The 10,082-nt window shown below is 44.9% G+C and overlaps 1 protein-coding gene across 1 annotated transcript; it reads right to left on the bottom strand.

Annotated features, from left to right (window-relative positions):
- Nucleotides 1–965: 965 nt before the first annotated feature.
- On the bottom strand, nucleotides 966–9,674 carry LOC110985177 (monocarboxylate transporter 13-like). Its single transcript, XM_022246016.2, has 7 exons — nucleotides 9,227–9,674; nucleotides 7,666–7,892; nucleotides 6,635–6,931; nucleotides 5,042–5,526; nucleotides 4,588–4,813; nucleotides 3,109–3,255; nucleotides 966–2,903 (listed from the first exon to the last, which is right to left on the bottom strand). Exons 2-7 carry the CDS (start codon nucleotides 7,817–7,819, stop codon nucleotides 2,743–2,745), a joined length of 1,470 nt encoding a protein of 489 aa, XP_022101708.2. The 5' UTR covers nucleotides 7,820–7,892; nucleotides 9,227–9,674; the 3' UTR covers nucleotides 966–2,742.
- Between the last annotated feature and the right edge of the window lie 408 nt (nucleotides 9,675–10,082).

Raw genomic sequence — 10,082 nt, 5'->3', positions numbered from 1 at the left:
TCGGTAAAATGGCTGCGAGTGGATTCAATGATTCTATAAGCTGATTAAGGGCATTGCGAGTCCAGATTTTATCATACACGTCCGTGGGACACACAAGGAGTTGCAACTCTGGAACTTCAAAGTGTTCAATGATTGTGACCACCGAGTCATACGAATAATAGAAAACATTCCAAAAATGCCTGATTACTGCCTGCATCTTAGCCTCTATGGTCAAACCAACGCTCACTTCCAATGTACACAATATGGTCATAAATACATTATGGTTCGTAAATGACTTCGTCACAAACGCGGACGAGCCATGATTTGCAGGCTCTCATTGGACAATCGCTGAAGTTGCGCGTTGACTTCCGGTTCCACGGTTTCATGTAAACGGCGATGTAGGCCTAACTCTACGTGCAGTGCACGTGCGCAGTGGGCGTGGTTTAAACTGTGACGTCACACTCACGAACTGGACACACAATGAAAACGTACGTTAACTCCAAAACCCTACTTAAAATGGTACGCTCCTGTGATAATTAATTTACCGTAGGCCCTCATAAAATTACCAAACACTCCTACACTAATGGAATATTCCCTTTCCTCATTTTATGTTAATGAGGGTCATGTTGGGCCAAATCCGGCCTTCTAATTGGTCGAAAGGTCCTAAAAAAACGGCGGAATATCCCGGTTAGACCCTGGGCACTACTCTTAATGAACGAGAATCGATTCAATCGGAGTTTCAGTTTCTTCAAGGCACGGCACAGCCGTGTTGGGAACTTCCCACGTGTTTACGCACGGGAATGGGGGTGAACATTGGTTCCACAAGGGTTCCATGCAATGCACAGGCAAGACGCCAAAGCATCGCGGCAAGGCGCGAACTATGCTTTGTAATAACTTCTTCACTTTCTCATCGTTGTGATACCACTAGCACCAGTTTCTAGACACCGAAAATCATTATAAAACCAGAAAAGTTTCACCCCATCACATACACTTTTACCAACGAGGAGATACGTTTATTGGTCTGGTTCTTGACCCGAAGATGATTCCTGCCTGGGTAAGGGATCGTTTACGGTTGAAAATAGTCCATGATGCAGCATGTCGGGGGTCACCGAAGAAACCCCATCTGGGTGGGAGACTATTTTATTTTATTCATTTCATTTTCGTGACGTTCTTTTTACACAATACATTATGCCACGAAATACCCCAAAAAAGCCCACAAAACAGCTAAACGTTAAAAAGAATGTTAACACAATTATTCAACCACTGTTATATATGTAATAGTACCGCGCACAACTCTGTGTGTGACCCGTGTTTGAGACCAGGCCGCGGTGAATGACCTTACTTACGTACTCCAGAAGTTGTTGACTAGTGTACGTTCTGGAAGTTTCTTGTAAGAATGCGTGATGCCAAATACTTTATTTAAGAAACTTACGTAATGATTAAAGAAGTTTGTAGAAACTAAGAAATATCTAGAAGAGCTGGAGACTATAAAAGACGAGCTCTGGCAGACAGAATTTTGATCCGGAAGAGACAGTTTGTGAACTGAATCCAGGTCCAGATTATGGGATCATCAAGTCCCCGTAATTGCGACGGTCATCAAACCCTCGCCATTTCGTCTCGAGCCCGGTCATATTGGACGTGGTCGTCCTCGTTGCAGCTAACGTTTGCACCGTGAAGGACTGAACTGTTTTTCACCATCTATGGAGTCAAGTGTTCGTCACTGAAGTGCCTGCTAAGCTCTCGCCTGTAAGATCAGCTTGTTTATATAAGATCTTTTCTTTATTCTTCACTTCATCACTGTAAACTAGTTCCAATCAGTACTTTTCATCTTGTTTGATTTCTTTGTTGCATCGGAGAAAATTCATTATTCAGCGATCTTGGTGGAGATACATGTAGTGAAGTTGTAGTTGAAAAACACAAAATAAACCAGGCGCCCAAAGGCAGTAGAGGCCCGTCTGGTCCTGTCCTGCACCTCATCTGTGATACTGCTGGACGACGACAGGATGCTACCTAGGTAATCGAAGCTGTTTACCTGGCTGAAGACCTCAGTGCCTGCTTCCAATGCCTCGGCTACGTGGACACCTTTGGGCACGACCTCTCTCGGAGAACCTCTTTCTTCTGGGTATTGATGTCCAGCTCCACGCTGGAGTACGACTCTGCGATGGTAGAGAGAGTTCTCTGCAGGCCGTCCGAGATGGGCCAAAATTACCCGGCTCTTTTAGGATTAAGAGAGAGTTAGAGTCCGTTTGTGGATCAGCGAAGTTCAGTTCCGACCAAAGGAGCCACCGTTGGTAAGAAAATAGCGCCCTCTCTTGGTCCAGCTCGAAGCTCATATAGACTTACCGAATTCGGTAGCCCTCAACCTGGGCCAGAAAAGTCTTCATGGTCTTAACAAATAGCTGTCTCAAGATCTGATGAGCTGAGACAATGAGCTTCAGAGTCCAAAGACATCAGGCCACCGGTTTGTTCTTATTCTTTAAAAAGAGACAGCAATGGCCACGCAACAGGTACTTTTTTGGCGAATTTTGTCAGTGAATTTGACATGACTACCGCACGTTTAATCGATGCATGCGGTGACTTTTTCTTGGACGAACCTTTCCTCGAACTTCGTACTCTTTCGGAATACATGTACACGCACCCTGTCCCGGTTTCACTTTGCGTGAGTGCCTGAGATGAAAATGTTTTGTTAGACAAGAAATAACACATGGACAATTGTCAAGTCATCGATGGCAGAAAACAGTTCCAATCTGAGAAACATTTTTGTCATGTCTGGGTAGAGAGTGTTTCCTTTAAACAAAACAAACCACGTGATCGAATCCTCCTGCGCAATGGAATGGCCACTAAGATTACTGAGGCACAAAGAAAGGTGGTTGCAATGACAATAAGGCTGAGGAGGTAGTCACCCGTGACGTCATACAAACCACCTACAGCAACAAAAAAAGGATGATAAATCCGAAGTAAAACTAAAAAATTTCCGCTTTTTTAACAGACGAAACACACCTTTTAATTTCAATTTTTCTGAGATGGCCACCGGTAAATCTTCACAAAGAAAATTGTTCGTCTTTTAAAAAACTTTTCCATACATTTTTACCGTTTGTACACGAACTCGTGTCAGTAATAATTATGTACCTGAGAGAAGTGCGCTGACAAAGAAGCCAGCACCCACCGGGTACAGGAATAGAATCAAGCTGCTCCTAGTCCCGTAGGTCCCATGGAATAGTTCCGCCACAGCTGCGACGCACACACCGTACACACCAGCTCGGCAGACGCCAGATACTACAGAAATGACAGATCAAAAAACAGATGGAGACACACGATCACGATTCATTCGGGAGGGGGGGATAGGCCTAAGCACCCAAGACGGTTCTTTTCACTCACAGAGCACAGGAAAATGTCAGTATTACCAGATGTTGAACAATAGTTTGCAGAGATCTTTTACGACAAACAGTGCAGCCCCGACGAAGGGCTTAAACAGGCTTAACCGCAAAACTGGAAAACTTCCCCCACCATAATCTTACCATCCTCTCCTGTTTACCTCTTTCGTCATCGCAAGTGAGCGCAAGTGAGGTAAAAAATGCATGTATATCGTTCCAAACTTGAAAAGTAGGAATCTAGATAGGGCAACAAAATAATTCATTATTTCGTTGCCTCCGTTTAACATTGTCGGATCATTATGCACGTACAAATCATTTGCGTACGTGTATTTTTTTATTTGTTTATTTGGCAATGAGGCACTGAAAGTAAACGAATTGCGAATTTCCTCGAGAATAAACATCCCCTCTTCGGTTGAAATGAGCCATGCTGGTCTGGAGTGTTCATTTTGCTGGTAGCGACACGACTGTAATGGGTGCATTTCACATGCACAATCGTTTGTGAACCAGCGAAGTTCAGTTCCAACCAAAAGAGCCTCTGTTGCTAAGAAAATTGCACCATTTCTTGGTCCAGCTCGAGGCTCGTTGTGTACACAAGATGTAGCAGCTCATTGCCAGATTCAAAACAGGGAAAGCGGCATTTAGGGGGGGACATCCACTGGGGGGAATGTGTCCCCCGTGGCCCCCCTGCACTGTAAAAACCAATGCCCATTAAAAAACTGTCTTTGTGTTGATTCCAAACATGTTCATGTAACTGTATAAAGCAAACATCTGTTTTGAAATTAACGTGTTTCGGTATTTAGAAAGCGTTACCACCCGATAAACGCGTTCTTGTGTCTGGTGCCTAAATTTATTCACATATCCAATTAACGTATTTGTCTGAACGATAAACACCGTAAGGTGTTTAGCTTTGGATCACACCACAACAAGTCCATTCAGTGTTACCAGGAAGGCGAGGATTAAACATTAACGTTTCCTTCTACAGTGTGTGGTTTTGCCACCCAGTATTAGCGGGATGCTCCGATAAGTATGCGTGGTTTTAAATTATTCATAGACGCTCATTTCTTTTGTTTTTGTCCACTTAAGAGGTTTGGAAGCAAATGAGGGTTCCACAGATTTCTGAAGTCATCTAAACTTTCTCAAAGACGCCAACCACGTTTTGGAAACCCGTCCCCAACGAGTATACCGTACATGAAACATGGCCGCACACAAATATTATCTATTACCAAAAACTAACCGACTCCGATGACTACCACCGCGGTGTACGTCTTGGCAATGGCCAGCAGCGACAGCGTTACGGTACCCCCTAGGCAGGAGGCAACTACCACGTACAGATACATGAAGGGTAGACGATCTCCTATCACGGCTAGGAGGATTTTCCCGCCAAGTTCTCCGCAAGAGAAGAAGACAATGTTGGAGGCTATCTGGTTGTCGTCGAACCGAAGACCTTCCATGAAACTTGCCTGAAATTACAACGATGGCACACCTCATCAAGCCAGAACAATTTTGTGTCTCTATAATTTCGAAATTACCATTTTTAATCAAAATGTTTGAACCCACACTTGAAGCATTTGTAAATGGTAGCAATGAAGAAGCATACATATGTACATGTATATATTGCTAACGAATTCGAAGAATTTACTTGGCTCAGAGATCTCATTTGCTAAACAAAAGAGTATTAAATCACTCACAAAATTAATATTGAAAAATGCCCAACCAAGGAAGGCTAGTAGATTTGCCACAGACCAAAGCCACGCCTCCGGGTCTTTTAGCAGAGCGAACAATCGGGGTGAGTTTGCAGCGTGTACGACGGCTGGTTCGTCTAGGCTGACAACGGCGTCGCCGGCCCCCTCTCCCGCGGCGGCCTCGGTTTCAACATCCTCGCTGCCTGGGTCGTCTCTAGGGGGAGGCCCTTGGATTCCAGAGTCCTCAGTCTCCTCCATGCCACCAGCGCGTATTTGTTCCAACACGACCACGTTGTCCGTGCCGCGTTGTTTCTGATCCCGGGAACCGTCTTGTTCCGCTGCACCGCTGCACTCGTCGGCAGGTGGGTCGGAGAGGAGTGATCCGGCCGCAGCGCCCACCACGAGTATCCCTCCGCTGAATACCCTCAGTGCCCCGCGCCATCCGTAATGGTTAATAGAAGCGGTGAGCAAATAGCTGAAACTCAGGACGCCTATAATGGGAAAACAAAAGTGTTATGTTATTATTGTTATAGCCTCCGATGGAAGGGTTTAAGGGGGGTACAGACCAGTAAATCAGTTGTCATAGACAACAGTGATATATATCCCCACTTCAAAAAATAAGGAACAATACAAGTTTCTCAGGTGTTCAGGACACATAAAGCTCATTTCCTTATCTTTCATTTTCCTCTCAATTTTCTGTGGCTTAACCGATGACTTTTGAACAAATTTATCTCCAGAGAAAATAACCCCTAAAAACAGTCAGGAGGCCCATCGCCATTTTGGAAATTGATGCCTACACTTCATGGCAAAAGAGAGCAATTTGGAGGGCCCCTTTTGGTCCAATACTTTCAGAGATACCACCTGACCGTCAAGCCCTGCATTTCATCCACCTTTTTAGCAAACTACCCAGTCCACGTGCCACGAAACCCACTAATAGCAGAGAATTTGACAGCATGCAAATCGGCATTCAGTCCGCGCAGGCAATTTTGCACCTATTTACTGGCCTGCAACCTGTAAACTGCCCAAAAACTGGAATGTTCCCCCCCAAAAAAAAATGTAGGAGAAAGGAAAGGGTGTGTTTAATTCAGTCGCCAATGGAAAATGGAAAAACTTGTCTCCCACTGCAGTTGTAGGCCTATGACCTTGAGTGTTGTTATAGCATATGGCCATGTGTGTAATACTGAATTTCCAGCTTCCCCTGTTGCTTTCAATAGCAGCTAGTGACTCCAAACTAGGGTTGGTTATTTCGAACTAGGGTTAGGTTTTGCATTTAGGCTTAGTTTTCCCCTAATTAGGATTAGCTTCTGATGATAAGAGTTACACTATGTTTAAATTGGCGGGTGCAGATGCCCAATTTATATCATTTCAACATCACAACTCTATGCTGGCCCTGTTGGTTCAAGGCATCCGAGAGTTTCAAGTTTGGTGAAGGCACTCGAAACAATTATTTCAAAAGTCCTGTTCAGTATAACCCAAAGACAATTATTAGACAAAATTTTTCACCAAGACACGACCTGATGATTCATTTTAGCATCTAGATGAAAATCATCTGGTTATAAACGCCGTTCCATTTATAGGAGAGGTCACAACTTCTTTTACCGCAAGTCGATCCCATTAAAACGGTGGCGCTGTAACGGGGAAAGTTCCGCCCCACGAACCAGTCCATCAGCAGCCCCAGCGACGAGTTCGTCATGAAGCTCCCGCCGACGCCCGTCAGAACCCCAAACGTCAGATAGGCGTAGCTCAGGGCCGGCACGAATGACGTCATGAACAGACCTGCGCAGACGGTGACCACCCCTGTCAGGACAACGCCCCTTCTGCTCAGCTTTCGCCCCAGTTGCAGGGTGAGTGGGCTGGCGAGGCAAATCAAGGCGTGCGAAAGAGATCCAACCCAACCTGTGGACAAAATATACAACTACAGTACAGGCAACTTTGAGCAATGACCATTTTTATGTTTTACCTGGTACGAAGGATTTCGTTTGTGCACAAATCGGCTATAATGGTCGACACAAGTTGTAAAGGTCGGAGGAGACCCTTAAAGGGACGACACAAAGGCTGGGCCCACCAACCCACTGGTTCCCACCTCCGTATTTAGATCTGGTAATCTTTAGCAAGACAGTGAAGGGCTGGGAACCCGCCACATGCCACCATCCCCGCAAGCGAGTTACAAACGGCATAATTATGCCAACCGGTCAAGTGCAAACAACAACTATACCAGGCAAGATACGGGACGGAGGGGTACCCCCTTACCTGTCCAATCCCTATACACACTCTAGACTATTGTTACCTAACACATCCACCCTGGAAGTCTGTAAAGAATTCCTGAGATTCCGACCAAACAATGACCAATGCAAAGGCGGGGGGGGGGTTCTCTCCGTCCCATATCTTGCTTCAAATGACAACAACAACCGGTATGGTGGTTGGCCCGCCTACAGGTCGATGCTATGGAGTGCCAAGGTGTGACGTCTTTTTGAACCAGAAAGCGTTTGAGTGCAAACGACTGGAGTGCACGCCTGTGTTGGTTCATGCGCTGGCCCTCGCATAAAAGCCTTTTTCACTTTGAAGGGAACTAAGTGATGTCCTCTTTGTTCACGCTTTATAAAGCCCATGGTGCACCTGCACGCTCTCACCTGTAGCTGCCGAACCTGAGTGGAATTCACTCTGTAGACTGACAAAAAGAATGCTGTAGTTGTACAGAAACCCGAGGCTCAGGAAGAACTGAATGAACACTAGCCAGGGAATCAGCCACCGCCACCAACCGCATCGGGCCTGGCAGCAAGCCATGACAGGTGACCCTCTACACGTCCTGACGCAGACTCCGTGCAGACTCGTAAAAAAGTAGCCTTTTCAGATCAGCCTGCGGATTTGGAAAGTAAAACCTGACCACAGGTGTATAAAATCTTTTTTTTCCCAAAAGCCCTGAAATACACCCACGTGTCTCAACCTTATTTTCATTTCTTTTTTGCTATCTGAAAGGGTATTTGAAGTGCCTCGTTGGTTTTTATGTCCATGAGACCTCTTTTCTTTCATGAGCGAAACTGTGGTGTCATGCCGGAAAGAAAGCACTGACATTTAATTCACTTGTACACAAAAATGTGCCGTGAATTTTCATATTTTGCTGGTCTAAATTTCCTGTCCGGGTCTTTGGTGATTCGTTGCTGTGTAAGTACTTGGCGACAAACCCACGTGAACCTTTTCAAAAGTGTGGCCCGCTTTGTAAAAATGAGTCACATGTCGACTGAGCCACTTTTGAGTTAAAGGCCTTTAAAGAATCAACTATCCAATCTAACACAACGCAACACTCAAAGTGGCTCCGATGACTTCTATAACTCATTTCTACAGAGAGCGTCACAAATGTTTCTAAAGGGTAAATTTTGGTTTCAAACATTTTAATCAAAAAGCCTGGCCAGTGAAATGTGTTTTTTGGATTACATCACACAACAGTCTGTGTCAGTTGTCCAGAAAAGCCTCCGTGTATAGTCAATTTTTAGGATATAAAAGGTGTACCCTTCAACGCACTTAACCATGAAGGGATGTCAAATTGTATTTACACAAAGAAGAGTGGTATAATTATGCACAAAAAGTTTGAGCTTGAATTTTTCATCGCTGGAACCCTTGCTAGGATGCATAATAATGAGATGTTTACCAAACTGTGACTGACATCTTTTGGACTCGTGAAACGGCAATTTGGTTTCGAAATGGAAACTTGCCGTATCAGATTTTGGATTTTCGAATCTGGAGAGTCCCAAAATTTGCCGAACAAAAAAAAACAAAAAAAAAATTGGAGCGACGGTAATACTGTCGCAATGAGAACATGACATTTGGCCAAGCCCCTCATAATTGTTTGAATTTCTACAGCTGTTCACTTCCAAGAGGGAGTACACGTCATTTTTTGCTTAACGAATAAAAAAGCTTATGCCACTGCCGTGAAAACTAGGTGCATATAGGCCTGCAGTGGTAGTTAAAACAGGCGACTTCTGTTGATACAGTGAGAGCTAGAGCATTTTGTGGGCAAAAATAAAACGTGAAGGGATTGCACAGTAAAACCAATCGGTAGCTTATTTGAGTTTACTCTCCGTGCATGGCTGCTCACACAGTGTCATGTAGGCCTCAGTGGAGAGTGGGAATCGGTTTACGTTTCCACTTCATCAAGTGGAAGGGTCGAGTAACATGCCAAGCCAATGCACTCACCGTGGTTGTGCCGACCTCTCCAAATGTTTCTCCAGTATATCTTGAGGTACTGTATGAGGTGTACACGAAATTCTGTTGTTCGACAAATTTGCTCTACAGCGGTGAAACCGACGTGACCGATGGGTTTTCCGTGTTGTAATGCGCACTACTACCGCACCCTATCCCGCGCATTTACGATCACACTGCCTCTTTTTGCACATCGGGAAAGGCAAAACTGAATCCTGGTTATCAAGTGTTTTAGGCCCTAATTGTTTGTTGGCAAAGCAACACCTCACATTGTGAGATCCCTCCCTCGAGGGGTTGACATGGCAGGACCAGCAAAATTTCAACCAGCCGATCGATATTAACTTGTCCTCTTGCCGAACAAGTTGATGGCCACAATCCGAGTGTTTGGTCATGCGATTTGATATGAGTTGACTCCGTAGCCAATATTGACCTCTCTGGTGGCGAACGAGAGTAGACTTGATTCAAGTCGGAATTTCTTTTTTTTTTAAGCCACAGCACAACCCCCTTCCCCGGTGGGTAGTACGCGTACGCACGTGGTGGGGATGGGTGTTACGCGGACTGAGAAGGTTCCATGCAACGCAAAGGCAAGACGCCAAAACATCATGGCAAGGTGCGATCTGTGCTTTTTAATAATTTTTTTACTTTCTCACATTGATACCACTAGCACCAGCTTCAAGCTCTAGACATCAAAAATCATTATAAACCGAAATAGTTCACCCCATCACGTGATACTTCCACCAATGATGGGATACGCCAACTATAGTATCGTCTGTTTCCCTGACTTGAAGATGACTCCTGACGACTCTTGGTAAAATCTTTGGCGCGGCATCGTTTACGGTTCAAATTAGTT

The sequence above is a fragment of the Acanthaster planci genome, linkage group LG12, assembly GCF_054643075.1.
Source record: "Acanthaster planci isolate LZ-2023a linkage group LG12, COTS_SCS, whole genome shotgun sequence".
Classification (NCBI taxonomy): domain Eukaryota; kingdom Metazoa; phylum Echinodermata; class Asteroidea; order Valvatida; family Acanthasteridae; genus Acanthaster; species Acanthaster planci.
This window is presented reverse-complemented; position numbering and strand designations above follow the sequence as displayed.